Here is a 21,351-nt window from a genome sequence, read left to right as displayed (position 1 = left end):
TAGAAAAATTAGGCAACAGGACACAGAAATACAATTGAAGGTTCGAAAGAATTTCTGAGAAAGTGCTAGTCTAGTTGCATAAACAGCATTGTAATAGAAGAGCATTTCCTAGGGCTGGAAACAGAAATAAGTTGTGCTTGAAGTTCAAAAGTACACCTGGGGTCCTATCAAGTACTATCATTTAAAATAAGAAACCTGAATAAATATTTTAACTTGCTGAACTTATAAAGAATGCTTTAAGCAACCAAGAAGGGGTAGATAACATTGAAAGAAATATCAAATAGAATTATTTGGGGACTTGAAATCCAAATAAAAGGCCACAGGGGCTGAAATCAGGATCTTTAAGATACGTTGAGCTAATGGGTCTCATCGGTGATAAGAAATAGTGATACTTATAACAGCTTCCCTTCATTGTACCTTTCCTGTGTGACAAGAAAGTCCTAAGTCCTTTTTTTTTTTTTTTTTAGGCAACGTGCTGGACCTCAGTTTCGATGAGGAGACGGTAGTGAGTTCTCACTCATGTTGTTCAGATTTTCCAAGGAATGCATGAGAGGGTGTCGTCATCGATCCCTAAGTCCTTTTTAAAACATATTTAATTGATTTATTTTTTGGGCGCTCAGCATGTGGGATCTTAGATCCCTGACTAGGGATTGAACCCTTGACCAAGATCCCCTGGAGGAGGGCATGGCAACCCACTCCAGGATTCTTGCCTGGACGGAGGAGTCTGGTAGGCTGCAGTCCACGGTCGCAGAGAGTCAGACACGACTGAAGCAGCTTGACATTCTCACATGCCCTTGCATTGGAAGTGCGGAGTCTTAACCACTGGACTGCCTGGGAAGTTCCCCAAGTTCTTTAAATAGGCGACCTTATTTAATTATCCAAACAGAGATGAGTTAGATCAGTACTGCCCTTAGACCTGGGCAAGGGGGTCTCTGCGCTGGGCCTCGGCTTTAGAAGTTCCTCTCTGCTGACGATTTACATCTTTTTAGGTCCCAGGAAAATCTTTCCCTACATCTCTTAAACTATGTCCTCAACACAAAAGGTGATCGCCGGACTTCCCTGGTGGTCCAGTGGTTGAGAAGCCACCTTGTAAAGCAGGGTACTTGGGTCTGATCCCTGGCTAGGGAGCTAAGATCCCACATGCCGTGGAGAAATTGAGCCCACACGCCACAACTAGAGAATCCTGGCACTGCAACGAAAGATCCCTCAGATCCTGGATGCAGCAACTAACTTGTTGCAGCCAAAACAAAGTGATTGCTTCTGAACGCTGTGCAGGTCTGTGGGTTGTACTCCTGCCAACAGTGGAGACAGGTATGGTTTTAGGCTTTGAAAGGATTTCACTGGTGCAAACATGCAGGTAGGCAAAAACAAACGAACTTGTCAAGTCCTGCTTGTCAGAGTGGATGTGAAAGAATCTTTCGAAATAAAATAACATTTCCCAGTAGTTTCCAGTGTCCATTTCCCTTCCTCTTTGTGTTCCAATCAGCGGTTCTGCAGACACAAATTAAATAGTATTTGCTGCTAGTGCACACAGAGGCTGGGGGACATTTTGCATTATTAAACAATTCATACTACTCTTCAACATTTATGAAGTAGTTTTCCATGTAATATATGAGACAAGATATTGAGTCCTTAGGCATTACACGCACACTGAACTGGGTATTGAATAGTTTTATGTTTTATTTTTATTAAAGGATCCTTAATTGAAACATGTATATTATCAAGGGTGAAACAGATCACCCGCCCAGGCTGGATGCATGAGACAAGTGCTTGGGGCTGGTGCACTGGGATGACCCAGAGGGATGGAGTGGGAAGGGAGGAGGGAGGGGGGATCAGGATGGGGAACACATGTAAATCCGTGGCTGATTCATGTCAATGTATGGCAAAAACCACTACAATATTGTAAAGTAATTAGCCTCCAACTAATAAAAATAAAGGAAAAAAAACTAAAGGATCCTTAAGATTTAACTAAATTTAACTAAAAATTGAATGGGGAGTTTCACTTCACCTCATGATGCAGAAAGTCACAAGAAAAAGCCAGATCACCTACAAAATCATAACTTTTCTCTCTTTAAGTTTTCATTTCTTTTTTTTGACTGTGCCATGCAGTTTGCACGATCTTGTTTCCCCAAACAGGGAGCGAACCTGGGCCCCTGGCAGTGAAAGAGCTGAGTCTTAACCACTGAACCACCAGGGAATCACCATAACCTTTCTTGAGCTCGTAAGAGAGCTGTGGTCACAAGTCAATCAACTTCACTGAAACCCAAAGTGTGACAAGATTCTGCAAAGAGAGACATGACACAAAAACAAATTCACCTTTGAAAGAGCACGTGGGCAGAAATGGCCCCCATACAAACGGGTAAGATGAAATCACATACATTTTAACAAATTCTTAAAGGCCGATTGTGGGGTAGCATGTCAATTTATAGTAGGTGTAGCAGAGGGAAACACAGAAAGTTACGTAAGAACAGCCAAAACAAACAGACTGCAATGATTAATAAGTAATCTCAAACCCCAACACACACTTTCAAAGACAAGATGACCTCCACATTATAGAAATGTTTATGAATGCAGCAAAAGATAAAGAAATTATAATACCCAGTTAGACAAGGGGCTTGAAGGCTGTCACACTCAGGGACTGCGGGGAAAGGGTCCACTGGAAGACAAGTTGGCAAGCTCATAAAAGGTCTTAAAAATACACATGTCATTGATCAAATAATTTCAGTGTCAGAAATTTATCATGTGATAATAATAAAAAATATGTAGAGGGATTTACTGACAAAGTTGTTTATGTTTGTTAGGGTCATGGTGAGAAAGACAAGGCACGCTTAAACTGGATAAGTGGGGCGGATTTAATGAAGGACTATTTACAAAGACATGGGTCAGGTGAAGGGAAACCTACCAGGGTTGGTGGGGTACATGGGCGTGCGGTGATGAGGGTACCAACCTGAGCATGAGGGTGCGGGGCGAGGGCCTGTTACAGGAACCCAGGGAGAGTAGCCACTTGAGAGAACCTCCTACCAGGTATAGTCAAGTTCTTTCACTCATGGACTACTAACTAGTAGCCCTTTAGGGAGGACCTGGGGTTATAAATACCTTTGTCTCCCTTTTCTCTATTGTCTAATTTCTTGCTCCCATTGATTGAAGGAGGCCAGAGAAAAAGGAAGGTCAATGATGCAGTCTGGCAAAGGTCAGCTTCCTGAAGTAAATAGCATGGTGGAGAGGGAAGGATGGACATGGGCTAATAAAATATCGACCACAGTGTCTGATGCAGCATCGCCTATAATGGTAAATTGTTGGAAACCACCTATATGTCCAACATTAGGGAACTCTTGAACAACTTAGGTTCATATTTGGGAATACAGTGCCACCATTAAAAATTATGTCTGCAAGTGTTTACTAAGGTGGGAAGATATTCATAATATACTGTTCAGTGAAACAAAATTTTATCTACAGCGTGATCTCAATTTTATATTAGTATTGTGTGTGTATATGTGCACACACACACGTGCGCATGCACACATATGCATTTGTAGTGTCTGGAAGAATATTTGGTCTAATGCTAATGGTGCTTCTTTTGGAGTGGTGAGATTACAGGGCATAACTTTACTTTTTGGTATGTTCTGCCTTTTCTGCAATGTGTAATAAAAAATTAAAGTTATTTTTTGAAAAGTGAGAAATATGGCATAATCCCAAATTAATTCTGTGAGTTAAATAGGTGCTAGTCTTAAAACTGATAAGGAAAATTCATTAAAAATTCTATTAGAAGCCAATTTCACTTTTGAACATGGTTACAACATTCTTCAATGAAATTCTAGCAAAGACTTGAGCAACAATAATTACTGTATATAATTAGATGGCGGGAACAATGCTGAGTGACTTACCCAACTCTCTATCTTTTTCATCCAACACTATGAAGTAGGTATTAACCTTTTCATTTTTAGGCAGAGAAACCAAGGCTCAGAAAAGTCATTCTCAAAGTTATGTGGTTTTTAAATGACAAAACAGTATTCAAAGTCAGATCTGTCTTCATCTAAAATCTGTGTTGCAGGGAGGCCAGCCTGGCACTCCGTGATGATCCAGAGGGATGGGATGTGAGGAGGAGACAGAGGTTCCGGAGGGAAGGGATATATATATAAATAATTATGACTGATTGTATTGTTGTATAGTAGAAACCAACACAAAATCATAAAGCAATTTTCCACCAATTAAAAAATAAATGAAAAGTAAATAAAATCTGTGTTGTTAACCACACTATGACTAAATAGAACTTATCTTCAAGTACAAGATGAGCAGATCGCAAAGAAAACTGAATACATTACTTCATGCCAGCAACAGCATGATTAATGAACATCAGAAGATTATAAACACTGAACAGGCATTGTATAATATTTAAAAGACTCTCTGAAGCTAAAACCAGGCAGATACTTCATTAACTTGGCATCCATATTTTTAAAACAAGTTAAAGAGACTCACAGACTTAGTAAGCAAATTTATGGTTACTGGGGGAGAAAGGATACTTGGGAGTTTGGGAAGGTCATATACACACTGTTATATTCAAAATAGATAACCAACAAAGACCTACTATATAGCACATGGAGCTCTACTCAATGTTATGTGCCAGCCTGGATGGCAGGGGGGTTTAGGAAAGAATGGCTACATGTGTATGTATGGCTGAGTCCCATACATATATATGACTCCTTTTGTTGTTCACCTGAAACTACCACGTCATTGTTGATCGGCTATACCCTAATGCAAAATAAAGAGTTTAAAGTTTGGAAAAATAAAAATAAAAACAAGTTAAGATGTGTGCATCAACTATACTTCAGTTAAAAAAAAGGTCAACATCAGATTAACCACAAATTAACTGGTCAATGTCATAATTATTTAGAATATTTTTAGGGATTATTGTCATTGCTTTTAAGATGGCAAGAGTAGTTAGGAAAAAAAACCAGATCATTCATATAGTATGGAAATTCAATCAGTAAATATTTACTGGGAACATACTATGTGTCAGGCATTGCCCAAACAGTGTCAAAGGATAATAACAGCTGACATTAATGTAGAGTTTGCTATATGCTAGACTAGACTCTTTTCTAAGCAGTTTAGATACACCAACTCAATTCTTATACAACCCCACGAGATAATGACTGTTACTGTTCTTCCATTTTATAGATGAGAACACTGAGGCACAGAGGGGCTAGTGCATCATATAGCTAATAAGTGGTGGGGCTGTGACACAAATATAAGTAACCCTGGCCTAAGAGTCTGAGCAAATAACCATTATGTAAAACTCTCCTCTCTAGACATGGAGCAATGCTGTCTGTCCTCAGCAAGATTAAGATTTAATGGCAAATACAGACATAAAACCAAACACAAAATTAAATATGTGGTTTCAAATAGTAAATGCTAAAAAAGGTAGATGAGACTAAGAGGAATGGCTTACTTAGATGGGGATAGGGCAGTCAGGGAAGGCTGGAGTGAAAAGCCCATCAGAGGAAGGGTGGGTGATTGGCCAGGGCCAGTGGGAGAGCCCGGGAAGGGGCCCTGGGGCGGTGCCTGGAAGGATAGTCCCAGACGCTGCTCATCCCTGAAGGAGTCTGTGAACATTTGCTGGTCAGGCCAAGCAACTGGTTTTATTTGAAGAGTGATGGGGAGATTTTGAAGTTTGGATTTTTTATTTATGGAGTGTTTTTGCTCATTACAGATGCTTCATCTGCAGGTGTCTTTTATTTTTTACTCACCTGATGGCTAACCCATCCTACCCATGGGACTCAGGCCAGCATCTTCTGTGGTCACAGGTGACGGTGGCTGAGTTCCTTTCTGGCCTGAGCCTCAGGCAGACAGATATTCCAAATGTGGAATTTCAAATTGATTCTTAGAAGGTTAGAGAGGCAAAGTGCTGAGGGTGGTATGAGGTATAGTTACTTTTATGATTATTCCCATTTTGCAGATGAGGAAACTAATGTACAGAAAGTGGTGTTTGCCATAGATGTCAAATACCTGTCATGGACCAGTGAAAGTGAAAGTCGCTCAGTCGTGTTTGACTCTTTGTGAGCCCATGGATGAATTCTCCAGGCCAGAATACTGGAGTGGGTAGCCGTTCCCTTCTCCAGGGGATCTTCCCAACCCAGGGATCGAACCCAGGTCTCCTGCATTGCAGGTGGATTATTTACCAGCTGAGCCATGAGGGAAGCCCAAGAATACTGGAGTGGGTGACTTCTCCCTTCTCCAGCAGATCTTCCTGACCCAGGAATCAAACCAGGGTCTCCTGCAGTGCAGGCGGATTCTTTACCAACTGAGATACCAGGGAAGACAAAAAAAAAAAAAAAATAGTATATATCATGTGCTGTGCTGTGCTTAGCCATGTCCAACTCTTTGTGATCCCATGGACTGTAGCCAATCAGGCTCCTCTGTCCATAGGGATTTTCCAGGCAAGAATACTGGAGTGGGTTGCCATGCCCTCCTCCAGGGGGTCTTCCCAACTCAGGGATCAAACCCAGGTCTCTGGCATTGCAGGCAGATTCCCTACCATCTGAGTCACCAGGAAAGTCCATCATGGACCAAGTCCAGGATTTATTAGCAAATCTGAATAGTGAGTTATAAGTTGGCAGTTTCTATACTCCACTTATCACATAGCAGTCATTGTACTTCATTTTCATGGTTGAGCTGTTCCATCCAATATGGTGGCCACATAGATATTCAAATTTAAATTCATTAAACTGAAATAACATTAAAAATTCAGCTCCTTAGTCACACTTTGGATGCTCATAGCAGCTACTTCATTGGACAGAACAGATTTATAGAACAGTTCCATCATCGCATAAAGTTCTTCTTGACAGCACTGGCCTAGGAATTTCTTAATTTGCTCTTTTAAATGGTGGAGGAGTTCCACACACAGCTGTTTGTGGGCGGATAATTTTATCATCCAGTTTCTCACAATTTTCACCAGAGTCTATAAAATTCAAATTTTGTAAGCATATCTTATTGTTTGGAGATTGTCATCACCTAAAGGGCAGAGATTGTGTTCTTTCTCTTTTTCTGTGAAGAGCTTTTAAAGTCATTCACTAAATTTAATAAGCTTTTGCTGATGCCAATGACTGTAGCTCTACACAAGGCCGAACTAATGTCATGTCTGAAGTGACCTTTTATGTTTTTTAAGCAATCACTGTTTGACTGTTCATAGTGTAGAGCAGAGAAATCCAGCATTTCTTTCCTTTTTAAAGTTTTATTTATTTTTGGTTGTGCTGGGTCTTCATTGCTGCGCATGGGCTTTCTCTAGTTGCGGCGAGTGGGGACTACCCTTTGTTGCAATGCATGGGCTTCTCATTGCAACGGCTTCTCTTGTTGTGGAGCACAGGCTCTCGGCCCACAGGCTTCAGTACTTGCAGCACGCAGACTCCATAGCTGTGGCTCGTCTGCTCTAGAGTTTGGGCTCAGTAGTTGTGGTGTGTGGGCTTAGTTACTCTGAGGCATCTGGAATCTTCCCGGACCAGGGATCAAACCTTTGTCCCAACATTGACAGGTGGGTTTCCATCCACTGTACCACCAGGGAGGTCCCCAGCATTTCTTGATGTACTTTGAAGTCTGAGAAGTTACTCTGTCTGTGTAAAGTTGGATAAGATGATGCCCTGGTACATTTTTCTGGCTCTGGTACCCAAGGACCATGGACAAACTCATGCTCCCCTAATTAATTGATTAGGTTAATTGTTCATGGGGGGCAAGGAAGGGTGAACTAAGCAGTTCTTGTACATCCAAGTATTAACTGAGCCCTACAACCTGCCAAGCACCATGCTAGGCATCCAGGAATGAAAGAGGTGGAAATGAGCTGGTCTCTGCCCTTGAAGAACTAGCAGGCACATGTAGATTTACTCCACGTGGTCAGAGCACTGACCGAGGTATCCCAGGGGCTGTGGGAGCATAGAGGAGGGCAACAGATCCGGGTTTGGGGAGATGAAGGACCAATGACTGGAGAAATGAAGGATACAGCTCAAGAGCAGAGATCTCTCCTAGGAAGGGTATCCATCTAGGGATGTGAGTGAGCAAAGAGTTTTTTAGAAAAGCAGGGAGATTAGGACAGATCCACAGAGTGGGTTTGGCTTTCCTTACTCAGGTCATCGATTCTCACTCAGGCCCAGACGAAAGAACGAGGAAGGGAACTGAGTGATCATCATTCTCCTTCTCTGAAGTGGAGCCAGAGTTGATGAGTTCTAGAACCCAGTCATATGTGAGTTGGAGTTAGTAGAATGCCAGAGAAAGAGGGTGATTCTAAAAACAGCTTTTCCCAACTGCTGCCACGGTTCTCCTATGGGTTTTTTGGCACTTCTTAGGGGAGCTGCCCGTGGGTTTGGGGCTATAGTGGGAAACGGCCGAGGAGAGTGTGGGCAGAGAGTTGAGCTGGTTGATCTGTGGTTTGTGTGCTGTCGGGAGGGGACTGGGGAAGGAGGTAAGGGAAACTGCAACAGACAGGGAGGCGAGGCTGGGAAGCCTGCTTCAGGAACATTCTTATTGTCATTATGGCCAACAAACAGTGAGAGAGAGACAGAAGTCTCCGGCTCAGTCCATCTGAGACCAGGATCCTGGTTTTAAACCTTGTACCCTTGGTCACTGGCCTTGGAGGATCTCTTTCTCCACTGGGCAGGAGGTCTTTCCTAGAGACTGAGGTCAATTTAGGTAGTTGTTTGGCTTAGACCATGGCAGGTCTAAACTCTGCTTGCTACAATCTGACCATATCTATTTGTTCTCCCCAAATTCCTCTAAATAGCTCTTCCTCCAGTTAGCAAGTGGCCCATCCTGTGTCCACATTCCATTCATTTCTACCTTCTTACCTTTAGAATTTCTACCTTGCCTTTCTTTGCCTTGTCTTCCTACCCTTGTTTTCTCTGCAATACCCTCTCTCCTTTAAAAAAAAAAACTTTTTGGCCACACTGCTCAGGCATATGGGATCTTAGTGCCCCCACCCCCACCCCTACACCCGCCCCCACCAGAGATCGAACTCTCACCCCCTGTTGTGCAAGCGTGGAGTCTTAACTGTTATTTGGGTTTTCCAAGAAAAAAAAACCCCACCAAATTTATAGTCCCAAACCTGCCACGTAACACTGAGACTGAGACTGAGGGTGTTGGAAAGGGAGAAATCATGTTAAAGACCACCAAACCCTTCATCTGAACTCATCTTTATCTGTCCTTTCCTCTCCTCTCTTGGAGGAAGACATTTCTAAACTCTTTTTTATTGAAAACACAAATATGACAGCATCTAAAGAGAGAATACCCTTAATCTCATCATCTTAATGCAACAATTGTAAGTATTACACCATTCCTTTCCAGTCATACTCATTGTTTTACATCATCTCATAAACCACTTTATATTTAGTTTTTCTCCATTTAACAACATAACCCAAACACGTCTTTAGTTTCCTCACAGTTATTATAAGAGAAGTATAACATTGCCTCTTGTTACTGTAATGTAATTATAACAAGCCACTCTCTTGATACTGGACAGGGGTTGCTGGCTCATTCTGTCATTTTTTTTTTTAATCACAAATAATGCTTTTAATTATTTAGCTTCTTACAGTATTCACATAACAGAAACTGAAAAATCTGTGTTGTTGTTTAGTCACTAAGTCATGTCTGACTCTTTTGTGACCCCATGGACTGTAGCCCGCCAGGCTCCTCTGTCCATGGAATTTCCCAGGCCAGAATACTGGAGTGGGTGCCATTGGCTCTATTTTCCAAAGAATTACATGCTGTTCTTAATTCCATCTCCTCTGAATTCTGAGAATTTATATCAATTATCCTTCCCTTGTATTTTTTTTTGAGGTTAATTTGTGTTTTTATTTGCCAGTATAATTTAACTACTGTGGCCTGCAAAGTTTTTGACCTAAGAGATCAATTTTACATCACAATCCAACAAACATACACACATATATAATGTGTATACATAAGTAAAAGTGAAACAAAAGTTTTGCGAAAAATGTCTACCCTGAGTGTTAATTTTTTTTTGGAGACTTTTTTAAAAAGCAGTTTTAGGTTCACAACAAAAATGACAAGAAGATACAGAAATTTCTCATATACCCCCTCCCCTGGAAGAATAGCCACTATCAACCAGGTGGTACATTTTTTTTTTTTTTTTTAATCAAGAATGAACTGTATTGACACATCATAATCAACCAAGGCCCCTACTTCATCTTAGGGTTCACTTTAATGAAGTCAGTAGTGTTAAACATTCTAAGGATTTGGACAAAAGCATAAAAATATATGAGCTTCCCCGGTAGCTCAGCTGGTAAAGAATCCATCTGTATTGCAGGAGACCTGGGTTTCATCCCTGGATTGGGAAGATCCCCTGGAGGAGGGCATGGCTACCCACTCTAGTATTTTTGCCTGGAGAATTCCATGGACCGAGGAGCCTGCCAGGCTACCGTCCATGCTGTCACAAAGAGCTGGACACGACTGAGTGACTAAACACAGCACAGCACAATAGAAACATATATTCATAATTATAATGTCATTCAAAGTATTTTCCCTTGCATTTTATTCTCTCGCTGTTTTCAATACCTTCTCTCCTATCTACAGAGATGTTGAGGCTTATCTAACCTAAAACATATTTCAACCCTGCCGATACCATTCTCTGTAGCCTCCAGTGTTTTCCAATCAGCTCATTCTTTTAGTTACCCTTGTTATTACCCTTCTCCATCACATTTCAGCAGTCTCCTTTTAATGACCACATCATTAAGCCCAAAAAGACCTCAGTCCTTATCATCCCTGACATTGATCATACCTTCCTGAAACAGTCCTCCAGGCCCTTGGTGATGTCACTTTTCTGTCGTTCTCTTCAGCTTTCTCTCAATCTTTCTCTGCTTTTATCGAAAACTCCTTTTTAGTTTTTCCAAAATGAAGGTCTTTCTGAAGCTCTTCAGCCCTCTTCTCTGCTTTCCCCTCTTCCCCGGCAGAGTCATTTATTTTCACATCTTTAGCTAATACTTCTGTGCAAATGATTTCCATATGTGTACTTTTAACCCTACTGGCCTAATCCGCCAAGCCTGAGGCTCACCTTCACCACCCACTGCTCATGCTAACATCATTCCCTGTTAGCACCCAGTGCTAACCCAGCTCCTCGAATTTAGCTCCCAACCTTCTTCATCCCCCACCCCCAAGCTTCCTTTGGCTTACCCTTGCATATATGACCTCAAAACCTCTGAATCATCTTTTATTCTTTTCTTTCCTCATATTTCATCAGCTGATTTAACATCCAGAGTGGTGGTGGGGTTGTTCAGTTGCGAAGTCGTGTCCAAGTCTTTTCGACCCCAGGAACTGCAGCACGCCAGGCTTCCCTATCCTTCACTATCTCCCAGAGATGTGTGTGTCTCACCTGTTTTCTAATCTCCACTCAAACACACAGAGATTTTAGTCAAAATACAAAAGCATTATGCTTGTGTTAAAAATGCAAGTGATATAATTTTATTATACTATAATCAGATGTATTAACATATAGAGTAACAAATGAATGCTCTTCTCTGTAAAAGTGAACATTCCTCTTCAAATATGTACTCCTCAATCCCTTTCCAAATATTATTTCTTTTCCCAGTGGGAAAGTGGATTTCCAATCAACACACTTTTTCCCATTAATTACACTATACTGTGTCTTGCTTTCTCTCCTTCATTATGAGGTATATAGATCTTACATGGAACAGAATAGAAGGTCCAAGGAAAGACCCACATATATGTTGTAACATTTTTATTTTTAAAAAGTATAAAATTGGACTTCCTTTGTGGCCTAGTGGTTAAGATTCTACCTGCCAGTGCAGGGGACACGGGTTCCATCCTTGCTCTGGGACAATTCCACATGCTGCAGGGCAACTAAGACCATGCACCACAACTGCTGAAACCCACGTGCTCTCGAGCCTGTCCTCTGCAACAAAAAACCAACTGCAATGAGATGCCCATCACAACTAGAAGTAGCCCCCAATCACCGAAACTTGAGAAAACCAGCATGGAGCAGTGAAGACTCAGTGCAGTAAAAACAAATATTAATTAACATGATAATATTATTATATTAATAAAATAAAAATTAAAAACGTATAAAATTGGTTCTTATGGAGAAAGGATAGTCTTTTAACAAATGGTGCTATAATAACTGGACATTGTATGGGAAAGGTTAACAGCAACTTCTATCTAGCAAAATAAATAGAAGTTGACTCAGATGAATTGAAGAGCTAAACACAAAAGCTAAACATTATATATCTAAAAGAAAACATAGGGGAAAGTACTTGTGACCTCGGGTTAGACAAAAATTTTCTTAGGACATAGAAAGCAAAAGCAAAAATATTTACAAATTGGACCTCATCAAATTAAAAATGTCTGCTTTTCAAAAGATATTGTTAAGAGAACAGAAAGACAAGTTATGGACTCAAATAAAATATTTGCAAAAATAGTTGTCTGAAAAAGAATTTGTATCCAGGATAAATAAAGATACTTACAACTTGATAATAAGAAAACAGTGTAACTATAAAATGAGTAAAAGATTCACACAGGCACTTCATCAAAAAAGAAATATTAATGGAAAATAAACACCTGAAAGGTGTTCAATAACATCAGTCATCAGGAAAATGCAAATTAAAGACCATAACAAAATATCACTGCGTGCCTACTGTGTGTGTGTGCTCAGTCGATCAGCTGTGTCTGACTCTTTTGCGACCCCATAGACCATAGCCCACCAGGGTCTTCTATCCATGGAATTTTCCAAGCAAGAATACTGGAGTGGGTTGCCATTTCCTACTCCAGGGGTCTTCCTGACCCAGGGATCAAACCCACATCTCCCGCATTGGCAGGTGGATTCTTTACCACTGAGCCACCTAGGAAGCCCCACATGCCTACCAGAACGGTACAAATTTAAATGACTGATAGAAGCAAGTGCTGACATGAACAGGGAACAACGGAAACTATCAAACATAACTGCTGAGAACATAAAATATTATATCCACTTTGGAAGGCAGTTTCGTGTAAAGTTAAATATATATTAGCCACATGACCTAGCAACTCAAATCCAAGGTTTTTACCTAAGAGAAATGAAAACATTGTCACACAAAGACTTGGAAGCAAATGTTTATAGCAGCAGTGTTCATAACAGCCAAGACAAAACAGAATTGAAAACAAGCCAAATGTCCATCAATTGGTGAGTGGATTAACAAACTGTGGTATGACCATTCAACGGAATACTAGTTAGCAACAGAAAGGGACAAATTGCTGATATACGCAACAACTTGAATGAATCTCAAAGTAAGAAAAAGAAACCAGTCACAAAAGGCTACATATCATATTATTCCATTTATATATGAAATTCTGGGAGAGGCAAAGCTATAGAAATAGAAATCAGATTGGTGGTTGTTAGGGGTTGGGATAGGGGCAGGATATAGACTGTGGGCTGGCACAAGGGAACTTTGTAGGGCAGTAGAAATGCTCTGTGTCTTAAATGTGGTGGCAGTTACTTGTTTGTCAAAATTCAATGATCTGTAGGTATACTTTAAAAGAAGTGAATTTTATCTGATTGAATTATTTGACTGAATTTACCTGTCTGAATTAACCTTGATTAAAAAAAGGAAAAGAAAGGAAGAAAAAGCAGCAGAAATAACAGCATATATATTCCCAGGTGGTTCAGACGGTAAAGCGTCTGCCTGCAATGTGGGAGACCCGGGTTCGATCCCTGGGTCAGGAAGATCCCCTGGAGAAGGGAATGGCAACCCACTCCAGTACTCTTGCCTGGAAAATTTCATGGACAGAGGAGCCTAGTAGGCTATAGTCCATGGGGTCACAAAGAGTCGGACATGACTGAGCGACGTCACTTCACTCTCTCTCGGTCTCTCTGTCTATATATATAATTTTCTGTACCAGATGGTGAACTGATTTTAAATTTTGATAGATAAGGCTTAATCATCCTCCAAAATGGATATACCAATTTACGCCTCCACCACTAGAACCTGAGAGTGCCTGTTTCCCCACACTCTGACACAAATGGATATAATCAATTTTTTTTAAAGGTCTATTTGATGGTGAAAAAAACCTATGACCTCAGTCATGTGCTGTTAAGATCTTGTCCTAATCAGTCTCTTCACTTGCAATCTTTTCTCTCTCCAGATCATCTTACATATTGTTAATTGAGTAATCCTTCTAGTGTTTAGTTGTAATACTACCTCAAAAAAATCATTAATGATACCCCAACTGCTTACAAAGTTAAGTCTAGACATTCTAGCCAGGTGTTTGAGTCCTTAGTCCATCCCAGCTTCTCTACTAAGTTTCTGTCTTACCATTTTTAGTAGAAAGTTGGACTCAGACTTCTAGCTCAAGGGTTCTTATCCCCTCCAGCTTTATTGAGGTATAACTGACATATAACATGGTGTAAGTTCAAGGTGCACAAAGTGATAATTTGACACTCAGATATATAGTGAAATGTTTACTACAATAAGCTTAACACAACTTCCACCTCACATAATTACTGTTTTGTTACTAAGACTATTAAAGCTCTGTGCTCACAACTTTAAACTATTATTGATTACAGTGACTTTGCTGAACATTAGATCCCTGGAACCACTCATCTGTTAACTGAAAGTCTGTACTCTCTGACCAACATCTCCCCATTGCCCTCAGTCCTTGGTAACCACCATTCTACTGTTTCTATGAGCTCCATGTTTTTAGATTCCACAAATAAAGGAGATCATACAGTATTTGCCTTTCTCTATTTCACTTAGCATAATGCTGTGAGATCTATCCATGTTGTTGCAAATAACAGGATTTCCTTCTTTTTCACGGCCAAATAATAGTCCTGTGTGTGTGTGTGTGTGTGATTACTTTACCATTCACTTTTTGGTGCGTGCTTAGGTAGTTTCCATGTTGGGTCTTAGTTTTGACACGTGGGCTCTCTAGTTGTGTCTTGCAGGGTTAGCTGAGCCATTGCATGTGATGTCTTACTCCCCAACCAGGGATTGAACCCACATCCCCAGCAGTGAAGGTGGATTCTTTTTTTAAATTTTTTGTCTGCTCTGAGCCTTCCTTGCTGCTTCGGTTTTCTCTAGTTGTGGGGCAAGAGCTTCTCAGTGCCGTGGCTTGTCTTGCTGCAGAGCACGGGTTCTAGGGCTTGAGGGCTTGAGTCGTTTGGCTCACAGGCTCCTTATCTATGAAGGGCTTGGTAGTCGTGGCACATGGGCTTAGTTGCTCCTTGGCATGTGGGATCTTCCCTGACCAGGGATCAAACCTGTGTCCCCAGCACTGGCAGGCAGCTTCTCAACCACCGGACCACGAGGGAAGTCCTGGAAGGTGGATTCTTAACCACTGAATCATCAGGGAAATCCCTGAACATTGAGTTTTTTGCCTTCAGAGCTGGGAAGCTATGGGACACTAGGAATCTCATTTTTCTTAGAGAGTTGGTGACCTTGCCTCATTCCTATTGAAGTTGCAATTTCTATTTCCAATTGATGTTGATCTTTTCTTAATGGCTGGGCAAATATTTCATTTTTCTTGAACTGACTTGCAGTTTGTGAGGGCACCTCCTTTCTCTCACAGCCTGTCTTCTGGGGTAGGTGGAAGCCTCCTGGAGGCTAGGGCCAGATCTGAAAGGTTGAACTTCTTCACTGGGCAGGTGGATTCTCCGATTCAAATCAACAAATGGATAACAAGGTTTGACTGGTGCTATGGGCAGTGCTAAGCAGGATGACATCATCTTTGAACTTCCTATTAATTTGGCTGGAGACACAAAGCATAAATTCATAAAAGATAACCTTAATAGGACAAGACAATTTAAGAATCCCAAGGCAGGCGTCTGTGGTCAAATGAAGTGAAATCGGAAAATGAACATCTAGGGCTGATATCCAAGGACCAGATGTGCACGGATAGGCAGTGTCTCCATCTGAGTACTAACCTGCAGATTATGAGCTGAAAGCAAGGTATGCAAAGCTCCTTATCTATGAAGGGAGGTGATCAAGGTGCTAAGAACAAGGACTGTTTATGATCAGGAGGGATTAAAAAGTACAAAACCAAAAAAAAAAAAGTACAAAACCAAATAGGAATATCAACAAAAGTTATCTTTAACCTTTATTCTCAATTATCTCCCTCCCAATTTTTAGTATATGTGCTGCCGAAGCACTCAATTATCTTCCTTGAAACTAACAGGTAGGTACTTAACAGGTAGGTACCTCAGCCTTATTCTGAGCAAGGGCTATTACTAATTCTCCAACACTCTCACCACCAGACAGGAAGCCTAGTTGGACTGGAGCTGCAAGGCTGGGCCTTGCAGGGAAAACAGACTGGAGAGCAACCTGCATCCTTTGTGGGTGATTCACACTCTCCACAGTCCATTGTAGCTTCCCAGGGCAATACAGTGTCCCCAACTCACACCTTTCATAATCTGACTGGTGCAAGCATTACAATAGGACAAGATCGAAAACTGTCAATTCCACGTTCCAAGACCTTTAGTCCACGGGGTGTCCTTGGAGTTAGACACTCCGTGCACAGCAGGCACCAGACAAATGTCAACTCATATCCTCGCGTTCCTGATCCTCGCACCCAGTCCGAACTCTTCCGAACTCTGGCATTCTCTTTCGCCTCCCAAGACCACTGCTTTCCCTAAGACGGCCTGGGCGTGCCTGGTTCTCTCCCCAGTCAGTTCAGTCGCTCAGCTGTGTCCGACTCTTTGCGACCCCATGGACTGCAGCACGCCAGGCCTCCCTGTCCATCACCAACTCCCGGAGTTTACCATAACTTATGTCCATTGAGCCGGTGATGCCATCCAACCATCTCATCCTCTGTCGTCCCCTTCTCCTCCCGCCTTCAATCTTTCCCAGCATCAGGGTCTTTTCCAATGAGTCAGCCCTTCGTACGAGGTAATGGAGTTTCGGTTTCAGCATCAGTCCTTCCAGTGAACACTCAGGACTGATCTCCTTTAGGATGGATTGGTTGGATTTCCTTGCAGTCGAAGGGACTTTTAAGGGACTTTCAAGACTTTCAAGAGTCTTCTCCAACACCACACTTCAAAAGCATCAATTCTTCGGCGTTCTGCTTCAATTGATTCTGTAGGCGCCTTCTGCAGGCCTACTAGGTGCGCGATTTGCGGGTTTTCCGGGCCCAGAGCATCCTATCTGTTCGTTTCCCAGTCACCTGGTCCGGAGGCAAGACCTGCAGGCGGGAGGCAGGATGGGTAGGGCGGTGCGCGCGCTTTCCTCTACTGCACGTCGGACTCTTGCAAAGGGGCCGCCGATTTCTCCTTCGCTTTGTGCCCGCTGCAGCCCCGAAGGCTGTCCTACCAACGCAGGAGCCCCACTCACACCTGCTGCCCCGCACCGACTGGAGCCAGAGGAGGAAAGAGGCCCGCCGCGCTCGCGCTCGCCAGGTTTTCCGGCTCTGGCCCCTCCTCGCGGCGCCCCCTCCCTCCGGGCGCCCCCGGGGGGCTGGACGCCGGGCCACCAGGGCGGCGGGACCCGGCGTTCGGTGCGGGTCGGGCGGCGCCGGCCGCCACCTGGTCCCAGGCCTCCCGCGACCCGCGCGCCCCCTCCCAGGAGGCGGATCCCGGGGGCGGGCCGGGCCCGGGCCTTGCGCCGCGCAGTCCCCTCGCGCCCGCGCCCGCCGCCTGGCCGCCCCTCAGGCAGGTTCCCGGCCGGCCGGGAGGTGGTGCTCGCCTCCCCGCGCCCGGGCCCGCGCGTTGCTGGGCAGCGCCTCGGAGGCTCCGAAGTGGGCGGAGCGGCGAGGCCGGCGTGCGGCTGGCAGCCCCCGTCCGTCCGCGGTTCCGGCCCCCGGCCCGCCCCCGCCTCGCCGGCCTCTCTCCGCGCCGGTGCGCGGCGCCCCGTCCCTGCCGCCGCCGCCGCAGCGGCCGCCCCTCCCGGGCCTGAGAGCGCAGAGCCGCGAGGCCGGGCCGGGGCGCCGGCCGGGACTGCCGGGGGCGCGGCGCCGACGCCGAGGCGCGGCCATGGAGGGGAAGACCCGCGCCGGGGTCGCGCTGGTCCCGGGGCCGAGCGGCCGCGGGCCTTCCGCCCGCCGCGCCCGCCGCCGCCGCCGCCGCCGCTCGGGGCTGCTACTCCCCGGCCTCTGGCTGCTGCTGCTGGCCCGGCCGACCTCGTGCGCCCCAGGTAAGCACCGCGGAGACCCTCCGGCGCGACCCTGCCTTTCCTTTATCGCTGCTCTTTTCAAAATCCTGCTTTCCCCGCCCATCTTTTATTCTTCACCGCTCCCTCGCCCTCCTTTCTGGAGATGCTTTTCCATTTTCGTTGGGCCCAACAGATAAAGGCACGGAAAAAATAATACGAAAAAGCAAGCAGATTCTGGCCAATCTTGCCAAAGGTCTGCAAAGCTTATTCTGCTATCCACGGAACCCGAGGCGGGTCTGGCGGCTTCATCTCAAAATGTGTCTTTATTTTTCCCTGCAAAACGCAGGCACTGGAATTGTGTTTGTGCATGGCTGTATGAATGTGGTTACAGCAAATTTGGGGAAATACTTGATGGTCGGGGCGAAAGGGTACATTCGGTGAGTGTGCTTTAAAGCAGTGTTGCATTTCTCTGGGTGGCCCTGCGTCCCCCAGATGCAGGCAGCTGGCTGTGTCCCCCAGTGCACCAGGACACAAAGAACATTCAAAGAATATCTCTTGGAAAGCGCCCTGGCCATGGATCTTTCCAGGGAAATAGCTATTGCTGTTACTTCTGCAAAGGCATTAGTACAATAGAGTGTGAAAATATTGTGATTCTTAAGTGTCAGGGCATGAAAGGAGTAAGGGTTGTTTTTATAATAGAGGCAGTTTACTGACTGTTAGTCAGCGTGGAATTAAGAGGCATGATTTATGAAGAAGCATGTGGGCGGGTTTTGTTGTTGAGGAAATGATTTAATTCATATTGCTCCTCTGAAATGTTTATTTGTCCACCCTGAGCATACACGCAGGATGGTCTGCAAACCGTCTCTGAACTGACATGATGCAAGCCGGTGATTGCCCCAGCGCGTGCTCGTGCGCGTACACACACACGCGCGCGCGCACACACGCACGACCACTTTGGGGGCAGGAAAGGTGGAGTGAGCAGTGTGCAGAGCGGCTGCATGCTGAACAAAACCAGAAAGCTGTGGAAGCAACTCCAAACCTTCCCTTCTGGTGGGATCAGTGCCAGAGGACCGCCAAGTGGCTCTGGGAGGAAATGGAACACGTTTGAAGGTGTCCCTGGACCTCACTGTCGGAATTATAACCAGTGCCACATAGAGGATGGGACACAAAAGCACAGGAAGGGACTTGAAGGATCACAGACTGGAACTGCTCCTCTTACTGAAGAGGAAATTGAGACGTAACTGACTTGCCCAAGGTCACAGGCTGGTTGGTGCAGAACCCTCTGTTTTCCATTCGCCTTATGGCGCTTAACCTGTGAACTTAGGCACACCTGAGACCCCTTCATAGCTTTCCCATAGCTGGGTGGAACCCTGCTCAGGGAGCCACAGCAGAACCAGGGGGACAAAATGGGTCTCTTTCGGGCATTTGAAAGAGACAGCATTGCTGACCCAGTGCCTCAGCTCTCAGTCTTGCGCCTGTGTGTCGAGAGAAATGGAGATCTTGGGCCTTTCGTGAGAAGAGGTAATCATGAAGCAGGCTCTTGGCTTTAGTCAAGCAGTAAAAAACATCTGATACTAATGGATTCATCTGCTAAGGGACATGGCAAACTGATTGTTTCCATTTACTGAGTGCGTCCTGTGTGCTGGGCACCACATTTTATATACATGATCTGATACGCTGTGAGTTAGGCATTGTTATCCCCATTTTACAGATGAGAATACTAAGGCTGCAGGAGTTTGGGTTAGTTTGACTCCAGACTCCATGTACAGTAACCTCTGTACAGCTTCCTCATGTGAATATGGCCATCTGGATGTGCTGTAGATGTTGTGGGTAATACAAGTAATTCTCTTGATAAATTTAAAGTAAATCGAGCTGTTTGTACTGTCTCTCCATAATTTTCTCTTCTCTAGTCTTTTCCTGTGCTGCGTAACCTCCAATGCAAACATTAAACGTGGAGACTTGAAAGTCATTTTATATCCACTCTAGAATCGACATCATAGAAGCAGAGACCTCATCCTTTTGCTGGTTGGTGTATTGGGCCCTTCAGGTTTGTATAGCTGCTTCTAGGCTGCATCATAGGATGGGAACTGAAGAAGGGGAGGACATGGCGCCTGTCCTCAGGGATCCTGTTGGGACCCAAAGCAGCTCATAAGCAAGACCAGACCCCACGTGGGCTGTCCCCGGGCAGGAAAGGAAGCAAGGGAAACAGCTTTCCAGGGAAGATCTCTTAAAAGGTGGCACCGATCCTCTGGAAGGCTGAGAGAGTGATAGTGGCGGAGGGTGACTTCCTAATGTGGGACCCCTGGGCATGGTGAGTGGCATGTGACCCCGAGGAGATGCTGCGTTTCAGCTGTCTGGCCCATGTCTTGTGCCGCTGGGACCCTTGGGCTCCTCGTCCTGAGAGTTGTATTTTCCCCATTGGAGTGGGGCTGGAGGAGGCTCTGCCAAGCCCTGCTGTCCTGGTTCTCTTTCTGAAGAGTAAGTGGCATCAGAACGTGTCGTGTCTTTCTCCTGCCTTGGGTCTCCTAGGTTAGGCACTTGTTCCTTCTGTGGCTGCCTGTAGACTCTCTCCTCCTTCCACAGGTTTGTCTTTGCTTGGTAACTTTGTTAAATGGGGTCCGCCCTCCAGTTATCCCCATATGTCAGTCTTTATATAAATTTCTGTGTCTTATTGATTTCTTGTCTATTTCTGTTTCATTCAGCGTTTTAAATGTGCCCCCTCCTTTTTTTTTTTTTTTTTTTTTGGTTTGTTTAAACATTTATAAGTTTGGTCTTGATGGTTCACTGCTGTGGAAACAAGTTGTAATGCTTTGGACTTGTTTTTGAATGGAGTGCTTTAGGAATCCTACATCCACCATGTAAAAAGAAAAGATTGTACCCCATTTCTTCATTTTATTCAGGGGTAAGTCTTTCTTAAGATAATAGTTATTATGAAATTGAAACTTTGAAAATTATCGGAAGGTACAGATAACAGGTATCCTTAATCCCACAACCTATAGCTAACTCTGTAAGTAACTTTGTCTTTGCTTTGTTAGCATAAAAAAAAAATTTTGAATTTATGTATTTACTTTTTTTCACTCAATATTTAACTTAAGCATTTCCCTATTCATGAAAAATTCAGTTTCCATCCTAATAATTTACTCATTTATCCTTTTATTCCAGCTTTTTTTTTTCCTGTTATAAATAATGCTGTGATGAATAGGTATATAGGTAAGACTTTGTCTAGATTTCTTTGTGTGTGGGCTCTTTTCCCCCCTTAGAATACATTTCCAGAAGAGAAATTAGACTA

General features: G+C 43.9%; 1 protein-coding gene and 1 non-coding gene across 2 annotated transcripts in view; one reads left to right on the top strand and one right to left on the bottom strand.

The window, feature by feature from the left end:
- Positions 1 to 477: 477 nt before the first annotated feature.
- Positions 478 to 570, bottom strand: LOC136171275 (small nucleolar RNA SNORD116). Its single transcript, XR_010663819.1, has one exon. It is a non-coding gene; the product is annotated as a small nucleolar RNA SNORD116 (small nucleolar RNA).
- A 16,273-nt stretch (positions 571 to 16,843) lies between these two features.
- The window catches only part of KIAA1549 (KIAA1549 ortholog), a 122,913-nt gene continuing 118,405 nt past the window's right edge, over positions 16,844 to 21,351 (top strand). The window contains exons 1-2 of the mRNA XM_065938498.1: positions 16,844 to 16,865; positions 17,136 to 18,104. Of these exons, the coding sequence (XP_065794570.1) occupies positions 16,844 to 16,865; positions 17,136 to 18,104 (991 nt within the window). The remainder of the gene's footprint in view (positions 16,866 to 17,135; positions 18,105 to 21,351) is intronic.

This window comes from Muntiacus reevesi, chromosome 6 (assembly GCF_963930625.1).
Source record: "Muntiacus reevesi chromosome 6, mMunRee1.1, whole genome shotgun sequence".
Lineage (NCBI taxonomy): Eukaryota > Metazoa > Chordata > Mammalia > Artiodactyla > Cervidae > Muntiacus > Muntiacus reevesi.
This window is presented reverse-complemented; position numbering and strand designations above follow the sequence as displayed.